Here is a 21,199-nt window from a genome sequence, read left to right on the forward strand (position 1 = left end):
TCTTCAAGGCATCTTGCTCATGTCTTTAAAGACCGACATCCCTCAGGTCTGATTCCCCTGGTCGCCTGGCGAACATCAGTTTTCTTGTGTGCATTTGCAGCAGTTTTTGTAAAGATTTCGTGTGGTTTTTTGTCATTGCATCATTTTTCTTTTGAATTTGCATTGTGGTTTTGGGGTCAGTCCTGTGTTGTTTGGCCATATCCGCCTCTCTAATAAACAGTAGCCCGTGACAGACTCCATGTGTTGCTCTTCAGATGTCATTCCCACACTACACTCCGCCCTCGCCAGGACAACTGCGTGGCAAATGTGCACTATCCGGTGGCTCTGTTTGCACTTTGGCATTACATGGGGGTTGGCACGGGGCGTAAGCTGTCAGCTGCCTGGCAGAGGCAGCCCCTCGGAATACTATTGAAGAGTTTCTGCATTGTTGTCATTCCTGCTGGGGGGTCGCTGATAGCGACACTGTAAGGTAAGACAGTGGTTCTCTTTGCTCTCAGTGTACGATACCGCTGCTTATACTGTGGCTCTGTTTGGTTGGAGTTAGTGTTGTTCTTTGTGTTGTGTTTACGCTATCTATCTGTGGGTCACTTAATCACAAGTCAAGGTAAGGTTAGTTTATTTTAATCCCTATGGGTGCTGTGTTTTTTTTTTCCTGCTACAGTGCGACATATTTTTCATGATCAAACATTTCCGAGAAGAAAAAGTATCACTCACGGCTGCTCCTTATCTCAGATGGCAGGAGGAATTCTCAGCAATTTGGACAACCTGTGTAATGTGGACTGCGCTAATGTCCACCCCCTGGTGTGCCACCTGTGCCATGAGCAGTACCAGTCTCCGTGTCTGCTGGACTGCTACCACATCTTCTGTGCCCGTTGCTTATTGGGCCGGACCAATGACAGCCGACTCAGCTGCCCCCTCTGCGGGTAAGAGATATCACATTGAAGGTGAATATACGTCAGCAAAATCTTGAGTATCAGGATGAAGTCTACTCAAGTGTCAAGTTGCTTTTTCTTTGGCTTTTTTTTGTGATTCCAACACAGCAAGATTATTTTAACATTTTTAATATGTACAGTCTATAGAAGATGAGAAATGCTTTGTCATTGATTGTCACATGTTTAAATGCCGTACATCCATCCATCAAGTGGTTAGCGCGCAGACCTCACAGCTAGGAGACCAGGGTTCAATTCTACCCTCGGCCATCTTTATGTGGAGTTGTGTGGAGTGCATGTTCTCCCCGTCCGGGTACTTCGGTTTCCTTTCACATTCCAAAAACATGCTAGGTTAATTAACGACTCCAAATTGTCCATAGGTATGAATGTGAGTGTGAATGGTTGTTTGTCTATATGTGCCCTGTGATTGGCTGGCCACCAGTCCAGGGTGTACCCCGCCTCTTGCCTGAAGACAGCTGGGATAGACTCCAGCACCCCCGCGACCCTCGTGAGGATAAGCGGTAGAAAATGAATGAATGTTATGTAAGGGGCTGTACGGTGGTCGAGTGGTTAGCACACAGACCTCACAGCTAGCAGACCCAGGTTCAATTCCAGCCTGGGACATCTCTTTGTGGCCTTTTTTCCGGATACTCCGGTTTCCTCCCGCATTCCAAAAACATGCTAGGTTAATTGGCGACTCCAAATTGTCCATAGGTATGAATGTGAGTGTGAATGGTTGTTTGTCTATATGTGCCCTGTGATTGGCTGGCCACCAGTCCAGGGTGTACCACGCCTCTCGCCAGAAGACAGCTGGGATAGGCTCCAGTACCCCCCGTGACACTCGTGAGGAAAAGTGGTAGAAAATGAATGAATGAAAAAGTTGTGTACTCACCATTAACTTTGATGAAGATGCAGAGGACGACTTTTATACCTGGGGGATAAAATCTCTTCCCATTAAGACTAAACAGAACTGTTTACATTCTGACAGACGTGTAGCACTTTCGTATCGTGACCCCACCACAATGTAAGTTCCATTCTAAGGCCAAAGGTCAGGGGCTGATGGTTGGACACACTCAGGATTGGGCCGCGGTTTGTTTAGATGATGTGAGAACCACCATGTTGTTTTTGGCAAGTGTTGTTTCTTTGTTTTGGTTTGACTCGGTCAATTCTGAATGACTGGAGCAGCTGTAGGGTGGGTCATCCCAGGCTCGGATTTAGATCTTGGTCCCCGTGAGTTCTGCCAAGTGCGGTCACACAGCAAACAAAGCGTAGTGGCATTTGTCGCCCATAGTCAGCAGCTTCCACGAAAATCAAAGGCGGTCAAAATGATAGCAATCCATTTCATCCTAATCCAGGAGTGACACAGTCTTAGTGACCTTCAGCACACATTTTAACACCAGTGTTTCCTGTGGAGGTGACACACAACTTGACCCCACAGTCATTCGAGGATATTAGTTCACAATCGACATACACTTTCTTTTTTGTCATTGCACAATAACACAGCAGTGAAATTGCCAATTAAATGTCATTGCCTGCCTCCCGTGTAATAATAAACAATAATGTGGAGAATAGATGACATCAAATATGAACAATGTACAGCGTAAACAGTAATTTGTGCAAATAATTTAGAATAATCGGCTTCTAAACTTGCCTGAAAAGTACTTCCATATGCCCTCAGCAGTGTATTATTGAGAATATTTTTTCCCTCCAAGAAGTCTTCGTTTTAAAAGAACTGAAATGATCACAATCTTTTGTTATCATGAGACCTTTATTTCAATATATCTCTTCCATGTCTTTGTCCGTATTACTAAAGCCTCTGCATTGACTAAATAATATGAAGACAAATATGACTCTTTTGTCCAAATAAAATAACACACTACACTCCATAACGGTAATTTTTAAAAAAATATACCCACTTTCAAGTCTGATTGCTGTGCCATGATTTAAATAGTAGACACATAATAATTCCTGTAGATGATATGGCGCCCTCTTGTGAGATACTGCAGTACTGCAACCACGATACCAAAGTATACTGAGTTTGCATGTACATTTTGTTCCCATTGTACTGATAAACAACTTAGAACTTCTTGCCGTGATTAAAACATAGTAGTGAAATCAAAGAGTCCAAAAAAAAAACATGATGGAATAAAACAACTCCTTTCTTGTCTTTGAGAACCTGTTTAGAACTCACTTTTGGAATTTCATGTCAGGTCAGGTGGTTCTCGTTTCAGTTGTCCTCCAGGTAGTCTTCAGTCTTCATGTCATTAAGACCCAGATCTTCGTTTTGTTCAAATGAGCGAGTGTATGTCTCAACAGTCATTTCTGGATCTGCCTCAGGGGCGTATACGTTTTCCAGGTAGCTGTTTCCGGCCGGATCATCCAGGATGATATGGACCCTCATATCCCCGGCGATTATCTTCTCAATCTTCTCACCGAATTCCTTGAGCTTCTGCATGCGATCCGAGTCGCCGCTATCCCCGCACACAAATGGGTTTTTGGCAACGACAAGGTCTTTGATGTCAGTCAACAGGCCCTCCAGGGTGGTGAACTTGCCGCACAACGCCGCCTTGCCCAGCTCGAAGTCCAACTCCGGGATGAGAACTGAGCAGGTCTCTGATTTGAGTAGGTCTCGTGTCATGTCTGAAGGACCGTTAATGTGCAGGGAGATCTTGGTGCCTTTCTCCTCGGTGGCGCCGCCCGATTTGACTTCATTAGTACGATGTCCACAGCTGTCACAGTTGGTGGCCATGATGATGGCCTCCTTGAAGTGAGGGATCTGGACCAGCTTCATGTTGGTCGAGGCCGGGGCGTTGCACTCGGGACAGTTGGTGTTGAAGACCAACACCTCGCTCCTCATAGTGTCCAAGTCGTTGCCAGGTGGTTCTTCGTCCTCTGGGTCATCGTCCGCCCTCAAACCCAGCTGCTTCTCCTGCTGGATGGAGCGTCGGAACCAGGACACTGTGAGGGCCTCGTCTTTAAGGGGGGCAACAGGGTTCTCCACAAAACTGTTGCCTGATGGATCTTCAATTACTACAGTAAATTCCTTATCCACATCTTTGAGTTTTTTCAGTTTCTGGATAAAGGCTTCAATTTTCCCGGCCACCTCTGGGTCGGCTGCACGTCTGGCCGCTTGATCTTGCTCCAACCCGGCCACAGCTCGGTCCAAAAGGCCCTCAATCGTGGACAGGGAGCCTTTCTGTGTGAAGGGAGGGATCTCAAAATCCAGCTCTGGTATCTTTGTAGTAGCGCTGTCCATTTTAACCACCTCCCTATCCAAGTCTTGTTTACTTCGGACTTGAAGAGTGTAGCATACGCCTTGCTCCTGAATGCGTCCGGCTGACTGGATCTCCGTGTTGGACCAGCTGCATTTGTCGCAGCTAAAAGAACTTACGATGACCTCCTTGAAAAAGGGGATTTTAGTGAGAAGCAACCGTGTGATTCCGTTCTGGTAGCAGTTCATACACAAACTCTCCATCTCGGTGGGCTGCCAGTCTTCGTCGTCGGCGCTCAAGTCTTTGAAGACGCTTTTCCCTCGCACATGTTCCTGGGCAATGGTAGACATATTTTGGCCTAAATAATGTTTCTCTAGTGGTAGAATTGTTTGAATGTGGTATAGTACTTCGTTGTAGTGTGACCTGTGAGACGTTTCTAGATAACACAAGGTCCGCACATGCTAACACTGACGTCAGCAAGGCGACTTCCGCATTTTCTTCTTCGTTGACATGTACGACTGGTGGCACTCTTGCGGCCTCTGTCGGTTGTTTGGAGTAATGCAACAGTTGATTCTTGCTTTATGAGAGATACACAATATTATTCATTCATTTTCTACTTGCTTTTCCTTTTTTTCGCGGGGGGGGGGGGGGGTGCTGGAGCCTATCCCAGCTGTCTTTGGTACACACTGGACTGGTGGCCAGCCAATCACAGGGCACATATAGACAAACAACCATTCACACTCACATTCATACCTATGGACAATTTGGAGTCGCTAATTAACCTAGCATGTTTTTGGAATGTGAGATAGACGATGGTGGGATTGAACTCGGGTCTCCTAGCTGTGAGGTCTGTGCGCTAACCACTCGACCACCGTGCAGCCTCCTATGGACAATTTGGAGTCGCTAATTAACCTAGCATGTTTTTGGAATGTGGGAGGAAAACAGAGTACCTGCAGAGATGGCCGAGGGTGGAATTGAACCCTGGTCATCTAGCTGTGAGGTCTGCGCACTAACCACTCAACCACCGTGCAGCCCACAATATTATATTATGACATTAAAAACTGGAATTTTTCATCATTTCTCTTCTCGTAGATACCTGTCCATCATAAAGGCAAACAATGGCCTCCCACCAGAGGACCGTCTGCTGAAGTTCCTGGTGGACAACAACGCAGACACAGAAGAAACAGTGCAGTGTGCCAACTGTGACCAAGAGAGCAACAAAAAGGTTTTTTTTTTTTTTTACACTTTTACACTCCATTTTGTTTTTGCTAGGTCAACTCTATCCTTGTGTTGTCTTCTTGCCCAGGACTCCGGTGTGATGTTCTACTGTAACACCTGTAACCAGCCTCTGTGCTGCGCTTGCAGGGAGCTCACACACAAGGCCAGAATGTTCTCCCACCATGATATCGTCTCGCTGGCCAAGCGCACTAAAGCCAAACACAGGAAGTGTGGTGAGTGACCCCCCATATCAGGAGGGTCTAAAAGGTCCATTTGTTCAATACACATAATTAAGTCTTTATTTCAATATTCCCCTCAGCTCTTCACGAGGAGCCCTACATCCTCTTCTCCACTGAGAACAAGTCCATGCTTTGCATCAAGTGCTTCCGAGACATGCAAGTGTGAGTGAAAGTCCCGAACAACACCTATTTTTGACCGTCCATCAGTTTTCTCTCGTGAGAAACATCAGCTGCTGACGTTTGTAGGATGTGTGTTACTTCAGTAGTTATAATAGTTATCCAAGCTTATGTTGATACTTGTTTACTGTATGTGATGACATTGATGCTACATTGACACGCATTATTTCATAACCTCAATTCCAAAATGACAGATTTAATACCAGAAATATTTCAATATTGAACAAAGCCAAATTTGTTATATATATATTATTAAAATTAAAATTAAAATTAAAATTAAAATTAAAATTAAAATTAAAATTAAAATTAAAATTAAAATTAAAATTAAAATTAAAATTAAAATTAAAATTAAAAATTAAAATTAAAATTAAAATTAAAATTAAAATTAAAATTAAAATTAAAATTAAAATTAAAATTAAAATTAAAATTAAAATTAAAATTGCTGGCCACCAGTCCAGGGTGTACCCCGCCTCTGGCTCGAAGACAGCTGGGATAGGCTCCAGCACCCCCGTGACCCTCGTGAGGAAAAGTGGTAGAAAATGAATTAAAATTAAAATTAAAATTAAAATTAAAATTAAAATTAAAATTAAAATTAAAATTAAAATTAAAATTAAAATTAAAATTAAAATTAAAATTAAAATTAAAATTAAAATTAAAATTAAAATTAAAATTAAAACTTAAATTATATTAAGATAAATATTAAAATTAGAAAAAAAATGTAAACTATATTATGAAAGCAGGAAGTGAACAAATGTAACAGTTACTGATTGTAAAAGTACCAGATGGAGGGGTAGGATTTAATAAGCTTTGCTTCTTCCTACTCCTTTTGGACATGTGGAACTGTGAACTGATTATGTGATGCATTCAATTGTAATCTGATGCATGTTCAAATGAAATTAAACCATTACCAATGCATGTTTGATTTGAAGTACAGGTAGATGAGGAGTCAAGAACCAAAGTATATTGTACTGTCTGATGGCAATGTGTGTGTGTGTGTGTGTTCCACAGAGAGAGTCGCACTCACTGCATTGACATTGAGACGGCCTACGTCCAAGGATGCGAGATGTTAGACCAGGCCGTGCTGGTAAGAGAGTCCTTCCCCTGTGCACTACATCACACCAAGGACTGTTTCTAATGTACTGACCCTCTCATGTAAGCACCATGAAGTAACCGCAATAAAGCCGCGTCTTCCCTCTTGTGTGCAGGTAGTGAAGGAGCTGCAAACGTCCACTCGAGAAGCCATCTTTCTGCTGAGGTCCATGATAGGAGAAGTGTGTTTGAACGTGGAGGAGGAGGAGAGCGCCATCTGCTCTCTGTTCAACAGTCTGCAGGTCAAAGTGTGATTATTATTTATAGTCATCAAAAACATTTTCAATAAATGGTACAATAGTTGTATATAGGAAAACAGTCAGAAGCACAGTACTAATGAATGTTAGTGTTGACAATAGCACCATAAAACCATTGGGGGTCGCTGTTGAGCTAACTAGAAAGACTGAACAAGCCTTCTCAGGGAGCAGCAAACCTCACAGTTTATAGAATTTATAAAGCTCACATAGCCTGTTTTTCTTTCTTTTATTCTCACCTGACAGGAAAAATTGGCTGAGAGAAAGAAGATTCTGCTGAAAGCTGCTCAAAGGTGATATTAAAACACACAAAGACACTAAGCAAATATTTGAAGCAGTATTTACATTATACACATTTGGGACAATAATGTTTCATTACACTATCAGAGTGTTGTTTATTATTATATTGTTTGTATTGGTGTACGACTACACTGCATCATCAGCCCCATGGAGATGCACAGGATATGAATGAATGTAGTAGACATTCAAAAAAAATCCAAAAAAACAAATAAGGAACAAGAACCGGCATCTAACTTTCCCACTTTTGTACAGATTTTAGTAGAGATATTCAATAGTTTTAGGCCACCATTAAATGTACACAAGTACACACAATCTACACTGCAAAACCACTGCTCAAACTCTGCAACCATTCTGTCCAGTGGACAGTGATCAATTGTATCATAATCATGATTATATTATTAATTAGCATATTATTATTACTATCATCATTATTCTTCTTCTGTTTATTAGTACTACTACTAAGCTAATATTAGCCTGCTTATTGGCTTGCTTATTAGCCTGCTTTTGCCCTATTATATGAAATTCGTCAGAGATTTTTTTGTAAAAAAAAAAAAAAAATCAATAAGAAATTTTTAAAAAGTCAATAGAAAATATCAAATTATTTAGGGGGGCTTAAGAACATTTTAAGCCCCCCTTATTGGCTTGCTTATTAGCCTGATTTTGCCCTATTATATGAAATTTTATATGAAATTTGTCAGATTTTTTGGGGAGAAAATAAAAATTCATATCTTTATTATATTATTAATTAGCCTATTATTATTATTACTATCATCATTATTTTTTCTGATTATTACTACTACTACTACGACTAGTATTAGCCTGCTTATTGGCTTGCTTATTAGCCTGATTTTGCCCGATTATATGAAATTTGTCAGAGATTTTTTTGTAAAAAATTTTAAAAAATCAAAAATTAAAAAAAAAAATCAAGAATAAATATCTAACTATTTAGGAGGGCTTAAGAAAATTTTAGAGGGCCTGTAGCCCCCCCTTATTGTCTTGCTTATTAGCCTGCTTTTGCCCTATTATATGAAATTTGTCAGAGATTTTTTTTGTAAAAAAAAAAATCATTAAAAAAATCAATAAAAAATTTAAAAAAATTATTTATGGGGACTTAAGAACATTTTAGGGGGACTGAAGCCCCCCTAAAATAGGCCTAATGACGCCACTGTCTCATATTATGGTTATTTTGTAGTTTGCACACTATTGTAAACTAAAGCTAATCACCATATTGTTAAATTAATATATCTGTACTTAATCATAACTGAGCATTATTAGGCATATCGTGCATTTCTGCTGTAGCAGCTGTACCTAATGTTATGGCCGATGAGTGTCCATCTACATATAACTGTATTAAAGTGCCCACACTCTTATACTGTTATACTATAACATACTATTATAAAATGTCCCATTGTTTTTAATAGAATTATTGTTTTATTATTATTATTATATGATTGAATGTCACCAAAGCTGTAATTAATTAATTTAATGACCAATCAATATAATTCCATGCATTTTCAAAGAAAGAGCGTCTGGTTTTCATTGAGCGAGCGGTCCGGTTGCATGGATCTTTAGTGAGACTGCCCGGAAGCGGCCCAGCGGCCTGCTTCCTGGAAGGGCGTTCCAGGCTATTTGAGTCGGAATTTGTGTGTCCGCTGCTGCTTCGGCTGCCCGAGGTCTGTTACAGGAGAGCACTGATAGATTAGCTTGTGGAGATAATAATGGACTTTGCTGGTGGGGTCAGCACCTGCTCCTCAGCCTGGCCCATCCTTGCCCCCAATCCTGTTCCTATCACCATTGTTTACGTTTGTGTTTGCAGCCAGCATGAGGAGAAGGAGAAAGCGCTAAAGGAGCAGCTCTCACACCTCACGTCTCTCCTGCCGACACTCCAGGTTATCAACACTTTGCATCACAGAAATTGAAATGGAAAAATTATAGTAGATATTACTTAGAATTAATGCAATTTATTTAGTAGTCTTTTGTTTATTTTGTGGGATTCTTTGGTTTCACATTACATTTTTTTACCTTGTGTATTAAATAAATTCAGATTTATCTTCTTCTTTTATATTTGCAGGTCCATCTGGTCACCTGCTCCGCCTTCCTGAGCTCAGCCAACATGTTTGAGTTTTTGGACATGGGCTATGTGAGTGATTTGCATTTCAAACTGTATGAATAGTTATATGGAACTTTAATATTCCCTGCTCCAGGAAATAATATTTAGGTTGTGTTACAATGTAAAATACAGTAAGTCCATCTGTATGAAGATGTCCTTGTTTCCACAGCAACTGATGGAGCGACTGAAGAGGATCGTTAAGCTTCCTCATCGCCTCAGACCAGTGCAAAGTAGCAAAGTGAGTGATATTCCACACCAGTGGCGTCATTAGGCCTATTTTAGGGGGGCTTCAGTCATATTTTTCATTGATTTTGTTTTATTTTTTTCATATAATTTCATAGAATAGGGCAAAAGAAGGCTAATAAGCAAGCCAATAAGGGGGTATTCAGTCCCCCTAAAATGTTCTTAAGCCCCCCTAAATAGATATTTTTTATTGATTTTTTAAATTAAATTTTTTACAAAAAAAATCTGACAAATTTCATACAAAATTTCATATAATAGGGCAAAATCAGGCTAATAAGAAAGCCAATAAGGGGGACTTCAGCCCGACTAAAATGTTCTTAAGCCCCCCTAAATAGATATTTTTAATTGATTTTTTTAATTGATTTTTTTTTTTTTAAATCTGACAAATTTCATGTAAAATTTCATATAATAGGGCAAAATTAGGCTAATAAGAAAGCCAATAAGGGGGCTTCAGCCCCCCTAAAATGTTCTTAAGCCCCCCCAAATAATTAGATATTTTCTATTGATTTTTAAAAATTTCTTATTGATTTTTTTTTTTTTTTTACAAAAAAAATCTCTTACGAATTTCATATATTAGGGCAAAAGCAGGCTAATAAGCAAGCCAATAAGGAGGGCTTCAGTCCCCACTAAAATGTTCTTAAGCCCCCCCTAAATAATTAGATATTTTTAATTAATTAAAAATTTTTTTTTTTTTTTTCGATTTTTCACAACAAAAATCTCTGACAAATTTCACATAATAGGGCAAAAGCAAGCTAATAAGCAATCCAATAAGGGGGCCTCAGCCCCCTAAAATGTTCTTAAGTCCCCCTCAATAATTAGATATTTTTTATTAATAAAAATATATATTTTCTTTATTTTGTTTTATTTTTTACAAAAAAATCTCTGACAAATTTCATATAATAGGGCAAAAGCAGGCTAATAAGCAAGCCAATAAGCAGGCTAATACTAGCCTACTACTACTACTACTAGTAGTAGTAGTAGTAGTAATAATCAGAAGAAGAATAATGATGATAGTAATAATAATCAAATCAGTGTTATTGAATATGTTTTTTTGGTTTGCTTGTAATGTTGATGTATCGCCTGCATATTAACTGATGATTATTATAATAGTTAAATGATAGTTGAAGTGATTGGTCACGTTAAAAGCTTTTAAGTAGAACTAAGCTAAAAGTAGTATGAAATTGTTAATATTAACTAATTTGATTTCCAATTAAGGGGTCTAAAACTCACAGCCCACGGGCCAATTGCAGCCAACAGGACGATAATTTGTGGTGCCCTCACTTATCACAGCATCAGCATCCAAAACTGAAATCTAACCGAGGATGTCCCTGTCGCGTTGCACACGAGAACATACGCTAAACTACTCGACAACTAATTACATTCCTCCATCAGATCAACACGGACTACCGCAGCGAGTTCGCCCGTTGTCTGGAGCCCTTGCTGCTGATTGGACAGCGCTGCGCCCCCTCCGTCACCGGCTCCTCCAGCATCGCCACAAGGTGAGGTCATTTCCGACATATCGGCTGTGCAGTACTTTTTTTTTTCCGTGTATCGCCAACCACCGTGTTGGCGCGTTCAGACGATTCCAAGAAGACAAAAGGAGCCGGGATGAACATTTGACACTTTGGGAAGCATCCCGACTTAAAATCCCCTAAATGGTTTGAAATTACATTGAGCGAGGGACCGTGTTTGTGGTCTGATGACAGGCGGCGCCATGCCGAGTCCAGCTATGGTAGTTATTCTGTGTTTGTACAGTCGCTGGCACTAATCCATACTATTGTAGGCCACATAAAAGGAGTTTTTGGTGCATTAGATTTACTTTTTACATATTTTATCTTCCTTTTATCCTCCTCCTCGCACATACACAATGCAGCAGTTGTAATTCCAGCCCGTTGACAGCCTGCTCCGCAGCTTGTTCAACGCAACACGCACAAAGGCCGGGGATCAGATACAGGCCAAGCGGCACTATTTTTATCATAATTTCATAGAACCCTCCAGAATTAATCTGGAAGTTAGCACGTAGGGGCGGCTTTGTTCCAGGCTGCTGATGTCACCGGACGGGTGAGGTATTTAAGCAGGCCTGTTGCTGTGGATGTGGACCCATGTGGACCCATGCGGGTGCGGCGTAGACTTGGGACTCGCTTTGGGAGTTCTTATTGTTTCTTCCGTGCAAACGGTTCCAACTTCCTAGCGCTTAAAGGAACGTGAGTGCTTTTATTAATCACATTGTGCATGTTTATCATTCCACTCCAGTTTTGGATGCATGTTCTAAGGGGTGTTGATGTGACGTGATGACATTCGGACATAATTCACCACACTGGAAGATGACTAGAAATATCTGAACGAGAGCTGAAAGTGGCATAATTCTTTAGTTTTTTTTAATTCATAGTTTGAAATTTCCATTTTCAAAAGTTGTATTGAATTAGCCATTTGAGTGGAGCTTCTGAAGTAGAACCTCCTTGAGGTCATACAGAATTACAAGATGTTCTTTATACTGTGCAAGACCTCAATTCAGTCAACATCAATGGATTAACTCTGCATGTTTTTGTTCTAAATTTCTAAAACCTATAAATACTGAATGTTATATTTTTGTATTAAACGATACCAAAGTTTCAGATAATGAGGTTTGCACATTTGGAAGTGAACCCTAAAAGAAGTTTGGGATGGTTCAAAACGCTCTGTTTCAGAGGGCGTGGCAAAACTGTTATTTTGTGATGTCACAGAGGAGCAGGATTCCTTATGAATATGGCTTTAGGCACGATACGTTTACACGGAAAGACAGGGGTCTCCAGCCAGTAGCTCCTTAACACTTTTCATTAAATTATGAGATAAAAAGTCATAATGAGATAGAAAGTCATAATAATGAGATAGAAAAGTCAAAATTACGAGATAAGAAAGTCAAAATTATGAGCTAAAAAGTCAAAATTATGAGCTAGAAAGTCAACATTATGAGATAGAAAGTGAAAATTTTGAGATTAAAAAGTCAAAATTTTAAGATAGAAAGTCAAAATTATGAGATGAAAAGTCAAAATTATGAGATGAAAAGTCAAAATTACGAGATCAGTAAGTCAAAATTATGAGATAAAAAGTCAAAATTATGAGATTAAAAAGTCAAAATTATGAGATTAAAAAGTCAAAATTTTGAGATTAAAAAGTCAAAATTTTGAGATAGAAAGTCAAAATTATGAGATAGAAAGTCAAAATTTTTAGTTTAAAAAGTCAAAATTTTAAGATAGTCATAATAATGAGATAAAAAGTCAAAATTATGAGCTAGAAATTCAAAATTATGAAGAGATAGAAAGTCAAAATTATGAGATAGAAAGTCGAAATTTTGAGATTAAAAAGTCACAATTTTGAGATTAAAAAGACAAAATTTTGAGATTAAAAAGACAAAATTTTTAGATTAAAAAGTCAAAATTTTGAGATAGAAAGTCATAATGAGATAAAAAGTCGAATTTATGAGATAAAAAAATCAGAATTATGAGATCAGAAAGTTGAAATTATGAGATAGAAAGTCAAAATTTTGAGATAGTTGAAATTTTGAGATAAAGTCAAAATTTTGAGATAAAGTCAAAATTATGAGATAGAACGCCATAATACTGAGATAAAAAGTGTAAACAATAGCATAGCTTTGTAGAAGGGTCACAGCAGGAGCTCTTCTCTCCTGTTCAGACATGGATTGCGAATACATTGAGGAGTACATTGGTATCTCATAATTTCGACTTTCTTATCTCAAAATTTCAACTTTCTTATCTCAAAATTTTGTATTACTATTTGAATTTTTTCTACGGTCTTCCATTGTATTGCCACATAAGTGTAAAAAGAAGTCATCCAAGTATCTTAACAGTAAAATAGGAATCAAACATGTGTCTCGCCTGCTCGAAGCGGCACCTTGTGTATGTCGTGTTGCTGTCAAGAGAAACAAAGCAGCCGTTGATATTCTCCTCACCTCAGGCTGCAGTCGCCTCTCTCCATGTCTTGCCGCTCCCTGTCTCTCAGTGAGATGCCGCTTGGCTCCGTGTTGGGGCGGAGGCCTACGTCTCATCGCAACATCTGCACCAAGGTCCTCCTGGCCGAGGGGAGGGAGACGCCCTTCACCAAGCACTGTAACAACTACGAGAACAGCTACAGGGTACGTGCATTAGAGGTTTTAGATTTTTGCATAATTTATACGCATGTTTGTGCCACGTAAAAATGTGCAGCTTTCTAAATTACCAGCATTGTTTGAATTGGATTCTAATTTTGAACCGCTTGGTTCAGCCAGCTCTAGGTTCGAATCCCGGACCTTCAGACTGAGAGTTGAGAGTTATCTTGGTTCAAGGTTGATGTTTACTAAAGTACACTGCAAGGCAATACTGGCGGACATCTGATACTATTGATAGTAATTTTCGATGACTACAGTATTTATCGTATGTATAAATTGTGTTTATTAGTGAAATGCATCCTGTAGCATTACGGTAATTTATACATAAAGTGTTTATTCCGGGCGGCACGGTCGTCTAGTAGTTAGCGCGCAGACCTCACAGCTAGGAGAACAGGGTTCAATTCCACCCTCAGCCATCTCTGTGTGGAGTTTGCATGTTCTCCCCGTGCATGCGTGGGTTTTCTCCGGGTACTCCGGTTTCCTCCCACATTCCAAAAACATGCTAGGTTAATTAGCGACTCCAAATTGTCCATAGGTATGAATGTGAGTGTGAATGGTTGTTTGTCTATATGTGCCCTGTGATTGGCTGGCCACCAGTCCAGGGTGTACCCCGCCTCTCCCCCGAAGACAGCTGGGATAGGCTCCAGCACCGCCCCGCGACCCTCGTGAGGATAAGCGGTTGAAAATGAATGAATTAATAAACTTAATAAACTTAAAAACATAGTTTACATACAACTTAAGAGACTAAATCTGAATGCTCAAAATAATTCATTTTCATAAGTATAGTTAACTTAAAATTTTAATTTTTAAGTTCTACTTATAAATGTTGATTGCCAGTTGCATTATCTGATTTTTCAGTTTATTTAACTTGTCATTTTTGATTAATATGAACTTTTTGCAGATTTGTGTAACCTACTTAAAATAATTAACTCGTAGTTAATTAAAAAGTAAAAAAGTATCTATCTAGACATGAATAAATCAAACCAAGAATCAATCAATTTTCTTCCTATGGAAAGAGTTGAACTGAGAACGAAAATTAAAGAATGGAGAATGCATGGCAGAGAGAATACGAAAAAGAAAGATATTTCTCTTTTAACCCCCCAAATTAAAAAAGTATATCTAATATCAACTCCAAATATTTAAGCACTGATATACTAAAATGTTTGAGTTCATGAACTCAAAAAAAGATATATACTCCAAAAAAATACTCCAAATATTTAAGCCAAAAAAATACTCGAAAAAATACTCCAAATATTTAAGCACTGATATACTAAAATGTTTGAGTTTATGAACTCAAAAAATATATTTATACTCCAAGAAAATACTCCAAATATTTAAGCACTGATATACTAAAATGTTTGAGTTTATGAACTCAAAAAATATATATACTCCAAAAAAATACTCGAAAAAAATACTCCAAATATTTAAGCACTGATATACTAAAATGTTTGAGTTTATGAACTCAAAAAAAATGTGGGAACTGATTGCCTTACTTTTTTTGAGTTCTGCTAATTCGGGTTTTCAGCGTACAGATGCCAACAGAATTGTAGTTTTTGGAGAGGTTTCATTCTGCATTCTGCATTTCCAGACTCTGCAGACAGAGATCCAGAACCTTAAGGACCAGGTCCAGGAGCTGCACAGAGATCTCACCAAGCATCACTCCATCATCAACACGGACCAAATGGGCGAGATCTTGGACCGATCGCTGCACATCGATAGCCAGATAGCTTCTCAGTACTCCACGGTGGAAACTATGAGGGCCATGTTTGAAGAGGTGCCTACTGGACTACTAGCATGCGTATCTACTGGACTATCATCTTACGGTTTTCCTTTACAGATCTGGGATGAGACTTTTCAGAGGGTCACCAATGAGCAGGAGATCTACGAAGGTTTGTCTTCAAAGCAGCGTTGCCGACACTTTGATTCCATTAAAGCTGACCGTTCTCACCCGCAGCCCAGCTTCATGATCTGATGCAGTTGAAGCAGGAGAACTCGTACCTAACCACCATCGCCAGGCAGATCAGCCCTTACATCCTGTCCATCGCCAAGGTCAAAGAGAGACTGGAACCCAGGTGATGCTTTAAGTCGGTGCCGTTTGTTTAAGATGGCCGTGTCTTCCAATAAAATATGATAGTATGTCAAGCACTGATAAGTCTTACTGACTGGAAGTGGAGCATGCGTCGTAGCTCTGTAATATTGAAAATGTTTTGAAATAAATAAAGAAACCTAACCAATTGTTTTGTAGGTTCCAGGAGCCCAAAGAGCACTGTGACGACCGCACGGAAACAATGTTGAAGATTTATGAAGACAGCACAATGGCGACAGAGAGACAAGACAGGTATGCATGCATGCACAAGTCGTTGACAATTTACAGCAGGGGTGGGCAAACTTTTGGACTCGTGGGACGCGTGGGCCAATTTTGAGTTAACAAAACTGTCCGGAGGGCCAGAATATATATTTTTATAACACACCTACACTATTTTAGGCTTATAATTATAACAGTCCACCTTGAATTATTAGTCTAATTTTATTTATTTATTATATTATATATATTATAATTATATTATTATTATTATTAATGACATTATATATATTTAATATATTATTTTTTACATATTATATTTAATATATTATTTTTTATACATGTATTTATTTATTTATTTACTTATTTGTATATATTATATTTGTATATATGTATATATATTTGTATTTGCTTATAATTCCAACAGTCCACCTTAAATTATATGTCTAATTTTATTTATTTATTACATTATATATTATATTTAATCTATATATATTATAATTATATTATTATTTTTATTAATTATATTATATATCAATTATATTATATTTAATATTTTATATAATATTAAGTTATTATTTATTTATTTTATTTGTATTTTTGTGTTTATTTGTATAATTTTATCTGTGAAAGTGCCAGACTATTAGATATATGTTTTAAATATGTTCCATATATCCCTTTTTTGGAGCACTTTAAACATCAGACCACATCAAACTACAAACTTGAATTTTACATTTATTTCAATTTTTTTTATTATTTTTATTGTTATTTTTTTTTTTACTGAAGAAGACATCCGACTTGCAAGTCATGTTGCCAGCATGTATGTTAAGTTAGAAAGCAACTGGCGGGCCGGATTCAAACGCTTGGTGGACCGCATGTGGCCCTCGGGCCGTAGTTTGCCCACCCCTGGTTTACAGCTTTACACACACTTTTATGTAGCGTACCTAAGGTTAAAAAAAAGCCAAAAACAAAAAGAGGACTGACTGTAGTTTTGCTGTAAAATTGTACTGCATCATAGTGACAACTTTAATATTTAATATTAATATCAATATTTTGACACTGAACCTTTCACGTATCTTCTATTGGATCCGATTGGATGGACGCATGTGTACCTAATGTTGTGGCCTATTGCTTGTCTTGTGTTCCACAGTGGGAAGCAGACGTGTGTGACAGAACAAGACAGAGATAAGAACAACCATCCTCTGATGCTCTAACCCCACCCACGTTTTAAAAAAAAGCCCCCTAATGATGCAGACGGCGTGCCTGGATGCCTTCTTCCTGTGTGACAGGAACCTCCATGTGACTGAGCAGGGTGTGTGGGAAGCTGTCGGCGGCTCAATGGGTGTGAAACCTTTGGGTGTCAGCGTTAAGTGGATGTGCAGACGTGGAGGTCAGGCTGCTGTCAGGACCTGACGTGGACCCACCGTGAAGAAGAGACGCCCTTTAGCGTTAATAATGCGGAGGTTATGGCCTCTTCCACACAGACCATCCACCATAATAGAAATATACAACATAAGGTGGACAGAAATATTGAAATTTGTTCTCAATCAGAAATCACTCCACACTCTTTATTGCTCTCTGTTTCTACCATATCTTACTTATTGTGTGGAAATATGGGCTAATAACTATAAAAGCAATCGTCACTCACTAAATGTACTGCAAAAAAAGGCCAGTAAGGATAATTCATAATGCCGCCTACAGAGAACATACTAACTCCTTATTTCTAAAATCACAAATACTTCAACTTGCTGATATAGTTCATCTTCAAACAGCTAAAATAATGCATAAGGCTAAAAATAACCAATTAGTTAAAAATGTCATCCAATACTTCTCTACAAGAGAGGAGAAATATGATCTCAGGGAAGAAGTACATTTGAAACACTTATACGTATATCACTATATTGACACTTACTATGGTACACATTATGTCATTGGATACTCATATCACCTCGTACTTTGGTACGGGACAAAAAATAAAAATAAAAAACTTAAACTATATTATGAAAGCAGGAAGTGAACAAATGTAACAGTTACTGATTGTAAAAGTACCAGATGGAGGGGTAGGATTTAATAAGCTTTGCTTCTTCCTACTCCTTTTGGACATGTGGAACTGTGAACTGATTATGTGATGCATTCAATTGTCATCTGATGCATGTTCAAATGAAATTAAACCATTACCATTACCATTGATCCATCTGCATTTCACACCAAAGCTGAATATATATATATATAACATACTTTTTTTGCAAGAAAAACATTTCCACCTTCATATCTCACCCAAAATATTAATTTACTTCCGAGTGGGTCGGGAAAAACAACCTCTGCTGTTGATAATGTGACGCTGACTGATGGAAGGAAAAAGCTTATTTACATTTCATCGACGGCAGCTAAAGTTGGGGAAGTATGGAGTCCCAGTTTGGCCTCAGGCAAGCGTTGCGCTCCGCAGAGAAGGTCCGAGGTGCGCATTCATTAAAAATACATTTGTGACAGCCTGGTAACAAACGACCGTGCCGGCTCCTTTGCTCCTGCACCTCCCCGAGATCGTTCATCATCCCAGGCCAACAATCTGCCTGCTTGCTCTTCATTATTCTCCCACCTGAAGTCGGACTGGGAAGGTTATTGCATCTTATTTTTGTCGGCGACGGCACATTTGGAGGTGTATTTTATATTTTTATTATTTATTTTTATTTTTTTTCGAGAATAGCAGATAAGACTTTTGGACACAAAGCAGCCGCACTGCAAGATCTAAATCACGTAATTGAGCATTAAAGATGGAGGGGAGTTAAAATAAAAGTTTAATGATCTTCATGAGGGAATTTAGGTCACTGAAGAAATAGAAGATTCGCATTTAAAAGGATATAATTAGTGTAAATAGAGCAGATTTAAAGTGTGTGTGTGTGGGGGGGGTATATGCTATAATGAGAAAAAGAGGAACTGCACTTTTTTTTTTAATCACTCTAAAATGGCTGCTAGTGTATTTTTTTTTTGAGTATTACAATCCTTACATGTGATTCATGTATATATATTTTTTATTATTATACTGTGTATTTTTATACTGAATTATTTTGTAGCCGCCTCAAGCTAACTGTTCATCATCAATGATGCATGAGGCTGCCGTTTGAAAAGGTCAAAGGTCAATGGTGTTTACCCCCCCCCCCCCCCTCCCTCTTATATAGAACCCACTCATAGTTTGCTCCAGACAGGATGTGAAGGTCGGGTCACATGATGTTTATTAGACCAGATATGATTCTCTGACTTCATGACTGACAGTCATGGAGGTCATGTCAATATCTTGCTGTTGCTAGTCACCGCCCTCGTGTCGTTAATAAAGATACGCCAAGGATGGGATTTTTGACCTCAAGTGTCCTTGAACGCCACGCCGCCCATGGGTTCATATTTTATTATACATAAGTGTGCACAACTTGTGTTGTTGATTGATACTTTGGTGGTTTTTGTTTTAACCCCCCCATTGTCAAAGTCATTCGGAGCAGGAAGTGTCATGACCCCCCCCCCCCGTCCATAAATAAATTTACATTTTTAGAATATTTAATAATGCTGAACCCAAGTGTCTGCTATCAATCCAAAGCCTGTGACCGTAGGGGAGGATAGGAACGTAGTAGATCGACCGGTAAATCGAGAGCCTTACCGAAGAAGGTCCCGGAATACTTCAACTCCTCCACCTGGGACCTGGGACAAGACCTCAATCCCAACCAGCACGCCACCCTCTTCCAGATTTGGAGGTGCCAGAAGGTTCCCATTCAGCTGTGAGCTGACCCAGTCAACAATGGAGGTCACAGCCCCAAGAGGCCATCATGTATCATATCATGGAGCATATTATGGAGCATACCATGGATCATATCATGGATCATACCATGGAGCATACCATACCTGCTGGAGAACGTGGTTGGTGCGAAACCCTCCCCAGGGCTTATAAATCCAACTAATTGCAATTGTAAACAGCTGTCCACCATTACTGGGGTAACACACCTGCATCCATAATAGGAATATAGGACAGGACAGGAAGCAGGACATAGCCTATAGCTTATGAAAGGTTATGCATTTTGATGTCGTTTTAAGGATGTCATGTAAGACTAATAAAGCAATATGTCATTTAAATTTAAGTACAAAAAAAAACTAATCAATTTTTATGAGACATTTCGGGGGCCCCATACAGTTACCTAAGTAAGTCCACCCCTTTGTAGAAATATAATTAAACAAAAAAATGGCACAATACAACAAAAATCGCCAGCCAATCACAGGGCACATATAGACAAACAACCATTCACACTCACATTCATACCTATGGACAATTTGGAGTCGCTAATTAACCTAGCATGTTTTTGGAATGTGGGAGGAAAACCGGAGTACCCGGAGAAAACCCATGCATGCACGGGGAGAACATGATTGAGAGTGGAATCGAACTCGGGTCGCATAGCTGTGAGGCATGCATGCTAATCACTCGACCACCATGCAGACTGAAATGTTGAAATAATAACAAAAAAAAATAACGCAGAGTGTTGCCTTGAAATATATATATTTTTAACCTTTTTACAAAATAAATAATCTAAGAAAAAATCTATCATAAAAAATATATAAAATATATTTCAAAAAATATATATATATTAAAAAAATATATCAAAGTACATCTTTTGATGCACTTACACCCGGCGCGCCCTAGCCTAAATTTAAATTAAAAATACATTAAAACACATAAACAGACCTAAATACACGACATAGATACTTTTTATGTATTCTCATAATCATCCATCCATTTTCTATATCGCTTATCCTCACTAGGGTCGAGTGGGTATGCTGGAGCCTATCCCAGCTGTCTTCGGGATGAGAGGCGGGGTACACCCTGGACTGGTCTCCAGCCAATCACAGAGCACATATAGACAAACAACCATTCACACTCACATTCATGCTAGGTACTTTATGTCATGTAAATGCACCACTTCAAATAAATGACATTAAAACAAACA

General features: G+C 38.7%; 2 protein-coding genes across 3 annotated transcripts; one reads left to right on the top strand and one right to left on the bottom strand.

The window, feature by feature from the left end:
- Window positions 1-429: 429 nt before the first annotated feature.
- Window positions 430-18,620, top strand: rnf207a (ring finger protein 207a). Of its 2 annotated transcripts, none has more exons than XM_058054758.1 (18): window positions 430-469; window positions 733-923; window positions 5,234-5,366; window positions 5,448-5,592; window positions 5,679-5,760; window positions 6,784-6,859; window positions 6,981-7,106; window positions 7,365-7,411; window positions 9,235-9,307; window positions 9,490-9,558; window positions 9,698-9,766; window positions 11,164-11,270; window positions 13,726-13,903; window positions 15,504-15,689; window positions 15,753-15,804; window positions 15,870-15,987; window positions 16,161-16,253; window positions 17,368-18,620. In XM_058054758.1, the coding sequence occupies exons 2-18, from the start codon at window positions 733-735 to the stop codon at window positions 17,429-17,431; spliced, it is 1,809 nt and encodes a 602-aa protein (XP_057910741.1). In that variant the 5' UTR covers window positions 430-469; the 3' UTR covers window positions 17,432-18,620. The 2 variants fall into 2 exon arrangements, with proteins under 2 accessions (XP_057910741.1, XP_057910742.1); XM_058054759.1 differs by having other exon boundaries at window positions 13,771-13,903.
- On the bottom strand, window positions 2,664-4,680 carry zpr1 (ZPR1 zinc finger). The gene has a single exon (XM_058054760.1). The coding sequence runs from the start codon at window positions 4,489-4,491 to the stop codon at window positions 3,157-3,159; it is 1,335 nt and encodes a 444-aa protein (XP_057910743.1). The 5' UTR covers window positions 4,492-4,680; the 3' UTR covers window positions 2,664-3,156.
- Window positions 18,621-21,199: the final 2,579 nt, after the last annotated feature.

Source organism: Doryrhamphus excisus, chromosome 18 (genome assembly GCF_030265055.1).
Source record: "Doryrhamphus excisus isolate RoL2022-K1 chromosome 18, RoL_Dexc_1.0, whole genome shotgun sequence".
Classification (NCBI taxonomy): domain Eukaryota; kingdom Metazoa; phylum Chordata; class Actinopteri; order Syngnathiformes; family Syngnathidae; genus Doryrhamphus; species Doryrhamphus excisus.